A 13,903-nucleotide genomic window follows, 5' to 3' on the forward strand; every position below is an offset into this window, starting at 1 on the left:
AAAAAAAAAAAAAAAAAAAAACTTATAGAAATTAATGATAGAAATCTGACTTAATTGTTATAGCAATACTTATTATCCATTTTCATGGTAGGAAAAAAAGAAAACAGTTGTATGGAACACTGGGTTAAACTGAGATGGTTTCAGACTGCAAAGTCAATTTTCTGGTGGTTGTGGCCAGTCCAGACACTGTCTGCGAATAAAAGGAAGAGAATATCAGTAACTGAAAACCCATTTATATCTCTATAGCTACACACAACACAATGGAGGGAAGAATCTATTGAAATAGATTCAGCAAGTAACTGAAGAACTTTTGTATTTATGCAGTATTCATATAAAATATTCTTCAAGAAGAGTTAGTTAATGAATATCATTTTGATGGCTGAAAATGTGGGTTTTTTTCATTTGTATTGTAGGATTCATTAAGTGTAGTTCTAATTTTTTTGTGTAGTTTTGAAAATCATAGAAGTAAGTTTCCCATTTCAATTCCTACTCCATGAAAATTATTTAATAATGATGTATTTTGTTAATAATAGAATATTTTATCAGTATTTTAAAAATAACATTTATTTGCAAACAAGACCACTTTTTTTATGTTTTCCTCAAAGGAGAGAAAAAATAATTTAAGTACTTAATTCCCCTCATGTTTAAGTCTCTTTAAATACCTAGGCAAAAGAATGTTCAAAAATTTTTGATCTTTGTTTTATTCCACCTTTTTTACTTTCTTTTGTTTTTTGTCTCTTCCTCCTCACTTCCTCTTTATTTATCTTCCTGCTTCTTATTTTCTCTTCCATGAGCCTTATTTTTCTTTTTTTTCCACACTGAACTTGAAGTTCTTCCTTCCTACTCAGTAGATGAATAATTTTGAAAAACACTTAACCTCTTTAAGTTTCAGATACATATTCCTTCATATAATTAATTTCCCCATATAAAATAGGCCAATAATACGTAAGAGATTTTTTTTTCTTTTTTTCAGTTAAGTATTACATGTGATTTATCACTACAACTCCTTTTAGAAGTTTTAAATATTTTTCAGGTCTGCCACTCATTCCCAACTCACTCTTTTTTATTACTCTGAAGAGATGCTAGAATTATGATGAAATATCAAGAAATGATTGAAATACGTCACTTCGGAAAAGATGGCACCCTTTGGAGAGATGGGATAGGTCTTTGGTTGACCTTACTTTGCTGCACAAGATGAGCCAAGGAAGCCTGAATTAATTGCTCAGCAGAGCATTCCTCCTGAGGGTGTGGAAACACCGATCAATTATGAATGAAAAGCCTTTTTTGGCTCAGTCCCCAACTCAATACCAGAGTACTTAAGTAGTCTGTCACTCTACTGTTGCATTACTAAGACTTGGACTTTGCTACTCTGAGGTAAGATCTTACATTTTGATGGAAACTCCAAATACTGGGATGTTTTCTTTAGGAACATTCTGAGACTATTAGAAGGGCACCCTCTATGACAGTATCTGTTAAAGGTAGAGGCAGTGATCTCTTCAAGATTAAGAGGATGTACACTTTCACTTCTTGGCAAGCAGTCTATTGGAAAAAGGAATACTTTAACCAAAAACACAGAAAGCCAAAAGACATCTAGAAATAATTAAGAAATGCTTAAATGGATTTACTGAAGAGGAAAAGGAGAAATAATTGCTGATGGTTACAGTAGTGGATTTATTTTTCACGATGAGAAATTTCCAGATGTTATTGAAGATCTTCAGATTTAATAGATAGGTGGCAAAGATGTTCATTAGTAAGGGAGAAGCATGATTGTCTTCTGAATTTTGAGATGATGAATGCTTTCTTGCATGTAATCAGGAATAGATGAAGGTGTTTTGCATAGTTTGGAAGAGATTAAAATATGTTGAATCTTTTATTTTTTCTGATTTCTTTTTAGACTTCATCTCCTTTTATTACTCCTTAAGACATGTAAATATGCTTTCAGGACCCATAGTAAAGATTTTTTTTTTCCCCGTAAAGAAATAATAATCCTTAAAAAATATCCTGAAATTTATCCTCATATGAGTATATGAAATTCTATTGGGCTGCATAATTGAAGCAGAAAGGGAATTTATATGTGTGTGTACACACACACACACACACACACACACATATATATACATATATACATGTCAGATCCAACTCATAGCTACCCCACCTTAGGTTTCCAAGGTGGTATCAATACGCAAGTAGGTTTGAACCACCAGCCTTCTGGTTAGTAGTCAAAAGCTTTATGCACTATTCCACCAGAGCTGCTAAATTAATAGTAATTAATATTAATTAACTCACTGTGAGGATTCTTCTAAATATACTGCCATCTATTTCTTTCTTAAATAAATATTTATTCATGTAACTTTTCTTCTCAAATAACTAACATGTTACATATTATTTCCAGAAATTTTGAGTCAAAATCTCTCCGCCTTGATTTTTCACTCCCAGTATAACTCAGTCTCACATTACACAATTTAAGTTTCTAAGGAGACCTTAAGCTGCAGGTGGACTGAATTCTCCTTTACTTACTTCACCACATGCACTCTACTATTTTGTACTTGTGAGTCTTTCCTGATATTACTTACACCATCAGCAATCCTTTCCTCCCTTCTTTTTAAACCTAAAATTTTTAAATTTAAAATTTTAAAAATGTAAGAGACCAATTTCCATCTCTGATCTAAAACTGCTCTACTTGAATTCATTGCCATTTGTATCTGTACAATTTTCAGAGTGGTTATCACTTTGTTTTTAGATGCTGCCTATTTGGCTCTGACTCATAAAACCTTATTATACAACAGAACAAAACAGTGTTTGGTCCTGTGCCATCCTCACAATCATTGCTATGTTTCAGCCTGTCATTGTAGCCACCATGTTAATCCATGTCATTTAAGGTCTTCCCCTTTTTTGCTCACCCTCTACAAGCATGATAGCCTTCCCTAGGGAAAGATGTGCCCTGACAACATTACCAAAGTAGAAAGGACAAACTCTGGCCATTGCCCCTTCTCAGGAGCGTTCTGGCTGCACTTCCTGGACAAATTTGGTTGTTTTTCTGACTATCCATGTTTTTATCAGTATTCTTTGCCAACATCACAATTCAAAGCCATCAACTCTTTTTCAGTCTTCCTAATTCATTTTCTAGCTTTCACATATATATGAGGAGATTGAAAATACTGTGACTTGAGTCAGGCACACCTTAGTTTTCAAAGTGACATCTTTGCTCCTTAACACTTTAAAAATGCCTTTTGTGGCAGATTTGCCCAGTGCAATACGATGTCTGATTTCTTGACTGCTGCTTCCATGGGTGTTAATTGTGGATCCAAGCAAAATGAAATCCCTGATATCTTCAGTTTTTTTCTCTATTTGTTGTAGTGTTGCTTATTGGTCCAGTAGTGAGGATTTTCATTTCTTTATGTTGAGGTGCAATCCATACTGAAGAATGTAGTCTTCAGTTACTGGTTTAAGTTCTCCACCCTTTCAGCAGGCAAGGTTGCATCATGTACTTATAGCAAGTTGTTAATGAGTCTCCTTCCAATCGTGACGCTGCATTCTTCTTATGGTGCAGTTTCTCAAATTACGTGCTCAGCATACAGATTGAATAAATATGGTGAAAGAATACAACGCTGACACACTCCCTTCTTGATTTTAAACTGTTTGAACACCAGATTGTTCATAAGCACAATAAACTGTTCTGGAATTCCAAGTCTTCTCAATGTTATCCATAATATGTTATGATACACAGAGAGTTGTGCTCTGGTAGCATAGTGGCTATGTCACTTGACTGCTAACCAGAAGGCTGGCAGTTCAAATCTACCAGCCACTCCTCGGAAGGAAGATGGGGCAATCTACTTCCGTAATGATACTGCCTTGGAAATCCAAGGAGGGGTCACTATGAGTCAGGTCCGACTCGATGGCAAACAACAACAACACAGAGTTGAATGTCTTTGTATAGTCAATACAACACAGATAATAATTTTCTGGTATTCTTTGCTTTCAGCCAAGATCTTAATGTTTAATGATCACTTCAGTTTTCTTTCAATTTTCCATACTTTAAGATTATCTTGGTCTCTAGCCATGGCATGAAGGAGCTCTGGTGGTGCAATGGTTAAGACATCTGCTGAGGGTAGTGCCCACTGGCTACTCATTAGAGAAAGAAGAAGAAGTCTGCTTCCATGTGGATTTACAGCCTTGGAAACACTATATAGCAGTTTTATCAGGTCCTAAAGGAATTCTGGTGCCATAGTGCCTAAGGCATTTGACTGCTAATCAGAAGTTTGGCAGTTCAAACTCACCAGTCACTTGGTGGAAGAAAAATAGGGCAATCTACTTTTGTAAAAATTTACTACCTTGGAAATTCAAAGGGGTCGCTATGAGTCTGATTTGACTCAATGGCAGTTAGGTTTTTTTGTTTGATTTGGTTTTATAGGGTCATTATTGTATCAAGTCAATGGAGTTTTGTTTGTTTGTTTTGTTTTTTGGTTTGTTTGTACAGGCATGTGTAAGATATTTGAAGCAAACAATATTTTTGGAAATGATTGGTGCTATGTTTTAATATAGAAAGTTTTAATATATATAAAATTATATAAAGTTTAATAATATAGTTTTAATATTGAAAGCAGATCCAGTGGAGACAACAGATCAGAGCAGCAGCCAGGATCCAGGTAAGGGGAAGGACTCAGGCCCAAACCCCACAAAGAAGGAAAGAAGAAGAAAGTGAAGCCAGAGGAGATGACAGAGCAGAGCGGCAGCCAGGGATCAGGTAAAGGGAGTGACCCAGATCCAGGCAGGAAAGTAAGGAAAAGAGAAATCAGGGGGATGACAGTGCAGAGCAGTGCCAAAGATCCAGGTAAGGGGAGGATGGTGAGGTTTCAGACAGCTAAGGGAGACAAACTTGTCTGTCAGTTTCTTGTACTTTTGTGGCTTGTGTTTTGCTGTGAGGCTTGATGCTGTGCCATCTGTGTTTCAAGTTCCTGCAGGGTTGCACATGGTGCACAGGTTTCGATGTAGCTTAGAGAGACAGACTAGGAAGAAGGAACAGGTCATCCACTTCTCAAACAATTGGCCAGGGGAAATTTTATGAATAGCAGAGAAACAGTGTCTGATACATTACTGTACAACTTTATGAATAGCCTGGGAACATAATATGATCCAGTGCAGGAGTACAAGCACTTTGGTCAGAAAAGCTCTGGTGGCATAGTGCCTAAGGCACTTGACTGCGATCCAGAAGGCTGGTGGTTCAAACCCACCAGCCACTCCTTGGGAGGAAGATTGAGCAATCTACTCCCGTAGTGATACCACCTTGGAAACCCAAGGAGGGGTTGCTATGAGTCAGGTCCGACTCAACGGCACAGAACAACAACAACAACAGGAAAAAGCTGCATCATCAGAGTGGGATCAACCTTACTGATATGCAAAAAGGAAAGCTTTTGAGACCTCCATTTGCTGACATGGCAGTCTCAAATTGAGGAGAAACAGCTTCAAATATTGATTAATAATCAGAACATGGAATGTAAGAAGTATGAATTTAGGAAAATTGGAAGTCATCAAAATGAAATGAAACACATTAGGATTGATATCCTAAGCATTAGTGAGCTGAAATGGACTGGATTTCACCATTTTGAATCAGACAACCATAAGATCTACCATCACAGGAATGACAATTTGAAGAATGGTGTGACATTCATCATCACAAAGGATGTTTCAAGATCTGTCCTGAAGTGCAATACTGTCAGTGATAGGATAATATCTGTACACCTACAAGGAAAACCACTTACTACCACTGTTATTAAAATTTAGGCACCAACCACCAAAGCCAAAAATGAGAACATTGAAGATTTTTATCAGCTTCTACAGTCTGAAATTGACCAAACATGCAATCAAGATGAGTTAATTATCACTGGTGACTGAAATGCAAAAGTTGGAAACAAAGAATCACCGATAGTTGGGAAATTTGTTCTTGATGACAGAAATAATGCTGGAGATTGCATGATAGAATTTTGTATGACCGACAACTTATTCATTACAAATAGCTTTTTTCAACAACACAAGATGGTGCTACACACATGGACTTGGCCAGATGGAATACACAGGAATCAGATTGACTATATTTGTGGCAAGAGACAATGGAAAAACTCAATGACTTCAGACAAAACTAGTACAGGAGCTGATTGTGGAACAGGCCATCAACTGCTTATATGCAAGTTCAAACTGAAGTTGAAGACAATTTACAAACAAGTCCACAAGAGCCATAATATGATCATGAGTATATCCCTCTTGAATTTAGAGACCATCTAAAGAATAGATTCGATGCATTGAACACCAGTGACTGAAAACCAGAAAAATTGTGGGATGACATCAAGAACATCATTCATGAAGAAAGCAAGAGGTCATTAAAAAGATGAGAAAAGAAGAGAAGATCAAAATGGATGTCAGAAGAGACTCTGAAACTAGACCTTGAACAGAGAGTAGCTAAAGCAAATGGAAGAAATGACAGGATAAAAGAGCTGAACAGTTTTCAAAGAGCAGCTCAAGCAGACAAAGCCAATTACGGTAATGAAATTTGCAAAGACTTGGAGTTAGAAAATCAAAAGGGAAGAACGTACTTATCATTTCTCAAGCTGAAAGAACTGAGGAAAAAATTAAGTGTCAATTTGCAATATTGAAAGATTCTGTGGGCAAAATACTGAATGGTGCAGAAAGCATCAAAAAAAGATGGAAGGAATACACAGAGTCACTGTACCAAAAAGAACTGATTGATGTTCATCCATTTCTGGGTGTGGCATATGATCAAGAACCAATGGCACTGAAGGAAGAAGTTGAAGCTGCACTGAAGGAATTGGTGAAGAACAAGGCTCCAGGAATTGATGGAATAGCCATTAAGATGTGTGGTAGTTCAGTTTGTGTGTCAACTTAGCTGGGCCTGGTTGAATGGCTGGGCAGTTGGATGTAATATTCCCCATGATGAGACTGGTAATCAACTCCATGGTGGAATCTACCATGCACAGCTGAGTAGCTGCCTTAGGGAATGTGGGCTGCATCATGTATATAAGCAAAAGCCTTGGGGAATGGTCTCTAGTTTATGGAACGCTTGGATCCTGCATATAGCCATGTCATTGTTCCGTAGCCTACCATGTTCTGCTGACCTTGGGACTCACAATGGACTTAAATTAATGGCCTGCCATGTGGTTTGGTAAAATCAGGACTGTACCTTTTTACTTGTCAACCTTGGGCTTGTCAACCTCAGCAGCCAGCAGAAGTCTGAGTGAAGATACACCTCTAGCTCCAGTGGGTTGGGAGCAGAAGGCAGAGCTGGACCCCAAGGTTGAAGGGCTTTCACCCAGCCCCTAGAGAATGGCACTTTGAACTGGGAAGCCCCCAAACTATAAGAGAATAAACTCCTATTTTTTAAGGTCATCCCATTTGTGGTATATTGTTGTCAGAATGACACTAGGTAACCAAAACAAGATGTTTCAACAAATAGATACCCTATTGGATGCATTCACTTGGTAATGCCAAGAGATTTGGAAGACAGCTACCTGGACAACTGACTAGAAGAGATCCATATTTGAAGCCATTCCAAAGAAAAGTGATCCCACAGAATGTGGAAATTATCAAACAGTATCATTATTATCCTACACAAGTAAAATCTTACTGAAGATAATTCAAAAAAGGTTGCAGCATTATATTGACAGAGAACATCCAGAAGTGCAAGCTGGATTCAGAGGAGGATGTGGAACAAGCAATATCATTGCTGATGTCACATGGATCTTGGCTCAAAGCAAAGAATACCAGAAAGATGTTTACTTGTGTTTTATTGACTATGCAAAAGCATTTGATTGTTTGGGCCATAACAAATTGTGGGAATTCCAGGACACTTAATTGTGCTCATGAGGAACCTGTACATTGAACAAGAGGCTGTCATTTGAAGAGAACAAGGGGACACTGCATGGCTTAAGATCAAGAAGGGACTGCATCAGGGTTGTATACTTTCACCATACTTACTCAACTTGTATGCTTAGCAAATAATTGGAAGCTGGACTCTGTGAAGAAGAATGTGGCATCAGGATTGGAGGAAGAATCATTAACAACCTGCAATGTGCTGATGACACAACTTTGCTTGCTGAAAGTAAAGATGACTTGAAGCACTTACTGATGAAGATTGAAGAATACACTCAAGTATGAATTGCATCTCAATATAAAGAAAACAAAAATTCTCACAACTGCACCTATAAGCAGCATAATGATAAATGGAGAGAAGTTGTCAAGGACTTCACATTGCTTGGTTCTACAATCGATGCCAATGGAAGCAGCAGTCAGAATATCAGATGATGTATAGCACTGGGCAAGTCAGCTGCAAAGGACCTCTTTCAAGTGCTGAAGGACAAAGATGTATCCTTGAGGACTAAGGTACACCTGACACAAACCATGATGTTTTCAATTGCCTCATATGCATGTGAGAGCTGGACAATGAATAAGGAAGACTGAAGAAGAATTGATGCTTTTGAGATGTGGTGCTGATGAAGAATGCTGAAAATACTATGAACTGGTAAAAGAACTAACAAATATGTTCTGAAGGAAGTGCAGCCGGAATGCTCCTTGGAAGTGAGAATGGCCAGACTTCGTCTCACCTACTTTGGTCATGTAAGAAGGGACCATTCCCTGGAGAAGCTGTTATGCTTGGTAAGGTGGAGGGTCAAAGAAAGAGAGGAAGGCCTTCAATGAGATGGATTGACACAGTGGCTGCAGCGATGGGCTCAAGTATAGCAGGGATCTCAGAGCTGGCAGGGAACAGGGCGGTGTTTCATTCTGCTGTGCATAGGGTTGCTATGAGTTGGAGATGACTCAACAGCACCTAACAACAACAACAACAACATGTTTTAATATATGAAAATCATCTAAAAGACCTGATATGCAGCAAACATAATTTATCTCTTTATGTTTTTTATGGACACTGCATACTGCTGTATTTCTTTCTATTTCTCTTGATGCCTTTCACATCTTTAGTTTTCTTCTCTTCTTAAACTTCTCTAAAAGCAGATGTATCCTAATGTGCCATCTTTGGCCCCTTTTTCCACTCTCAGAAACAAATAATTTATGAATATTAGAGCTATATGGTACTTTTGATTAACTGGGATTCTTTACTGATCCATATCATCCATTAATGACAGAAATTTGAAATCAAATGAAGTAATTTGGCTGCCTGAAGTGAGCATTCTTGAGTGCCTTTGGATCTTTGGCTTTTACCAGCACATCTGTAATTTCCCTTTTTATTTGAATGGTTTCTGTTGTGTAACTCCTGGAAGGACAACTTCTGGAACAGTTGCTAGAATGTTATTTCTACAAAAAGAAAAAGAATAAACAAATAAAAAGCTAGAACTCTCCAATGCAATGTATATCTGCTTTCCTTAAATATCTACATTTAGTGTTATTATAATCCAATTTTATCATAATTAGAATCAACTTGGTGGCAGAAGGTTTGGTTCTCCGTTTGGAATATTTACAGTTGAGAGCTAGTGATGCAATGATTAAGCACTTGGATGCTGACCAGAAGGTCTATGGTTCTTATACATCAACTCTCCAGGTGAGAAATATATGGCAGTGTGATTCCATAAAAACTTGCAGTTTTGGAAACACTTTTGGGCAGTTGTACTCTACCCAGTTGGGTCACATTGAGTCAGAATCAAGCCAATGGGAATGGAAATGGATTTGATTTTCTTCAGCAAAGTGGCAGGTGGATTTGAACAGCCAAACGTTTAGTTGACAACCAAACTCTTAACTACTGACCCCAGGTGCTACATTGAATGATGTTGTGTCCTGTTGAGTGGATTCTGAGTAATAAAGACCTTATAGGACAGAGTATAACTGCCCCATAAGGTTTCCCAGGCTATAATCATTATGGCAGCAGACTGCCAGGTCTTTTGTTTTTCAGAGTTGCTGGTGGGTTTGAATAGCTGACATCTTGGCTCATGACTGAAGGTTGAATCACATCAACATCAACAGGGCTCCTTAGAATGATGTTGTTGTTAGATGTAATCAAGTTGGCTCCTACCAATAGTGATCCTATGTACAAGAGAACAAAACACTGCTAGATCATGTGCCATCCACACAATCTTTGCTGTGCTTGAACCAATTGTTCAATGATTTTAGGCAGTGCAAAATCACAAAATTTGACAAGCTCCACAAAGTCAATGAGAAAGACGACCATGGTGATGAATCCGAAGCTCAGCTTGTGGAGCGGAGTTCATCATGATCTTCATTTGAGATTTATGATTATTCAAAATTATTCTGAGAAAAAATAAGCTCCAAATGTTTAATTAAAATGACTTATGCCTAAATTATGAGTTCTTCTTGCTGTACATCTGACCTCAGGGCACCGTGGTCTCTGATCTTCAAATAAAATTTGCAGTTCTACCTAGATAATACTTTATGATCCAAGCATTCACAAAGATGCTTAATAATAACTTTAGCCAAAAATAGTTAAAATTATCTGATTTTATTAACTCCATATTATAGTCTATCAATTTACTAATGCACACACACAAACACACACATATATATTATGTAATATGATTTTATAAATACAATGAAAGAATTTAAGTTTGGTCAGCACATATATATAGATTGTAATATGAGAATAAGGCATCAGTCTTTGGAAAGTTTCAATCTAAATGATAATATTAGACCATGTTTATAAAAGATAGCTCAAAATAAAATGAAAGGAGATTGTGAAACTTGGATTTTATGAATTATGTAGTTAACCAATCAGATGCACCTTGAAGACATAGTCCAAAGTCTCAAGACATATGCTTATGATGATCTTTCCACAGATAATGACACTTAATTAAATTGCAGATCAATTTATGTGTAAATGTCATATAGACAAGAGTTAAACCATAATTTTGTATGATTCTGATGTCAATGTTGATGTTCATGTCTTCATTTCACACTGCTTCTAGTAGACTTTTCATAGTGGATTCTGCCTAAACACTAGATGATTACTTAACTGACTTACTTTCTGCCTTTACAGTCTAAGAAGTATCATGTGATATGAACATGAGGGCTATTTTCCAAAACTCTACTGACTTCATCCTCTTGGGCCTTGTCACCCATCCTTTGTTCCCTGGGCTTATCTTTGCAGTGGTCTTCTCCATCTTTGTAGTGGCTGTAACAGCCAATGTGGTCATGATCCTCCTCATTCATGTGGACTCTCGTCTCCACACACCCATGTACTTCATGCTCAGCCAACTCTCCATCATGGACACAGTTTACATCTGTATTACTGTTCCTAAGATGTTACAAGACCTTTTGTCCAAGGAAAAGACCATTTCTTTCCTTGGCTGTGCAATACAGGTATTTCTGTACCTGACATTGCTTGGAGGGGAAGTTTTCTTGCTAGGTCTCATGGCCTATGACCGATATGTGGCTGTGTGCAATCCCCTCCGGTACCCTCTTCTTATGAACCGCAGGATTTGCTTGTTTATGGTAATAGGCTCCTGGGTTGGTGGCTCCTTGGATGGATTTATTTTGACTCCTGTTACCATGAGTTTTCCTTACTGCGGATCCCGAGAAATCAATCATTTTTTCTGTGAGATCCCAGCTGTACTGAAACTGTCATGTATAGACACGTCACTCTATGAGACTCTCATGTACTCTTGCTGTGTGATGATGCTTCTCATCCCTATAACCATCACCTCTGTCTCCTACACACGGATTCTGATTACTGTCCATCAGATGAATTCTGCTGAGGGCCGGCGCAAAGCCTTTGCTACCTGTTCTTCCCATATTATGGTGGTGAGTATTTTCTATGGGGCAGCATTCTACACCAATGTGATACCCTATTCTTACCACACACCAGAGACAGACAAGGTCGTGTCTGCCTTCTACACCATCCTTACTCCCATGCTCAATCCACTCATCTACAGTTTGAGGAATAAAGATGTAGCAGCAGCTCTAAGGAAAGTGTTGGGAATTTGCACCTTCTCCCGGAGAATCAGTGCTTGATATGTATCTAGGAAATACTAGGGGGACCAGGTACCAACATTCGTGTTACTGTTACCAATTACATATAGTCTTTAAAGAATATATGTTCTTGGTTATGAGAATGTTCAGTGTAATTTCAACACTCCTGAAATATCAGCAGGCAAAATTCTTCTGTAGCAAGTGTCTTTTAAAAACGATAGCTGAGGACAGAATGTATCTTAGTATTAACCAAAATACTTGTTTGAATGTTCAGAAAAATAGTCCCAGTCAGTTGACTCTATTTCTATATCATCCCAGTCAGGGAAAGCATCACTTTTAAAAGTCCTACTTCCATAGTGATACAGCCTCAGAAACCCAAGGAGGGGTTGCTATGAGTCGGGTCCGACTCAATGGCACATGACAACAACAACAATAATAACATATGTGTTTGTATGTTATCATCTCTGTATCACTGACTAGTTTTTGAATGGAAAGTTGCAAGGTTGCAAGGTTCTTTGGCCAAGCACTTGATAATTTAATTTCAAACATTATGTAAAAGTATGATATGTTTTAATGATAAGGCATAGTTTATCTATTTAGGAAAGAAATGTTTATGAACATGATTGGATTGGATTTGTGTTCTGGATTCTTAATTACTTTTCAGAACATCTGTATTCTTTTACCATTTACACTAAACTGTGCATAGTTATCATCTTTATATGACATAAACTAAATCATATGTCCCTTACAATTAATTTAATGATTGATTGAAAATTGGATTCTACCATTAAGCTCATAACACCACTGCAATTATACACTTCCTCCAATGTATACTTTAAGAAAGAAATAATACATAAGCATAGAATGAATACACCAAGGTATTTTTATTAGCAAATTTAGCTCCTTTGGGTGAAGTTGTTCAATTATTGTATTGTCAACTTCTCTATATAGGTAGACAAAGATTTCTCTTTTAAACTATTTGGAATGAGACATGATGTTTTAGTAGTAACTGAGAATATATATACAAATGCTTAGAATATTAACTAAATAAAGACTGTATGAGTCTCTATCATCCATTTATAAACTTTATCTGTATGTACATAGTTCTGAAATGTCATAAATAAAAGAGAAGTTTTAATTCATTTTTTTGTGTCTTTCTATCAATAACTCTTTGCTGTGGAGTCAGATCCAACTCATAGTAACCTGTCCATGGGTTCCAGAGGTGGTATTATTACAGAAATAGATTTCCCAGCCTTCCTTCCAAGGAGTGGCTGGTAGGTTTGAACCACCAGCCTTCTGGTTAGCAGTCAAATCCCTTAGACACTACACCACCAGAGCTCCTTTTTCATCAATATTGTTGTTGTTATGTGCTGTCGAGTCAGACCTGACTCATGGTGACCCGTCCTTGGGTTTCCGAAGCAGTATCACTACAGAAGTAGATTGCCCCATCTTGCTTCTGAGGAGTGGCTGGTGGGTTTGAACTGCCAGCCTTCCGGTTAGCAGTCAAGTGCCTTAGGCACTATGCTATCAGAGCTCCCTTTCCATCTTATGAGGTAAAACAAAACTCATGAATAGAATGTTAAATGGATTTTCTTTTTCATCAGAATCAACATTGATGAAAGTAATTTTCTCTCTATTCTGACATTAGACTAAATATTATAACAATAACACAATATAACAGAATAACATCGACTTAATCTTAGTCAATATGAAATCACTTACATTGCCCAAAGTTTCTCTTTTTATGATTTCCATCAGTAGAAGGATAAGAAAGAGAAACTTTGGGCAATGTAAGTGATTTCTTCATTGACTAATATTAAGTAGATGGTATTCTGTTATATTATGTTATACTATTGTTATAATATTTAATCTAATGTCAGCATAGAGAGAAAATTATTTTCTTCATCAATATTGCTTCTGATGAAAAAGAAAATCCATTTAATATCCTAATCGTGAGTTT

General features: G+C 37.2%; 1 protein-coding gene across 1 annotated transcript; it reads left to right on the top strand.

Annotated features, from left to right (window-relative positions):
- The first annotated feature begins 11,037 nt into the window (after positions 1–11,037).
- On the top strand, positions 11,038–11,985 carry LOC103211597 (olfactory receptor 2T2). The gene has a single exon (XM_007957576.2). The coding sequence runs from the start codon at positions 11,038–11,040 to the stop codon at positions 11,983–11,985; it is 948 nt and encodes a 315-aa protein (XP_007955767.2).
- The last annotated feature ends 1,918 nt before the right edge of the window (positions 11,986–13,903 follow it).

This window comes from Orycteropus afer, unplaced genomic scaffold (genome assembly GCF_000298275.1).
Source record: "Orycteropus afer afer isolate SDZICR_OR568_19922 unplaced genomic scaffold, OryAfe1.0 scaffold00762, whole genome shotgun sequence".
Taxonomy (NCBI): Eukaryota; Metazoa; Chordata; class Mammalia; order Tubulidentata; family Orycteropodidae; genus Orycteropus; species Orycteropus afer.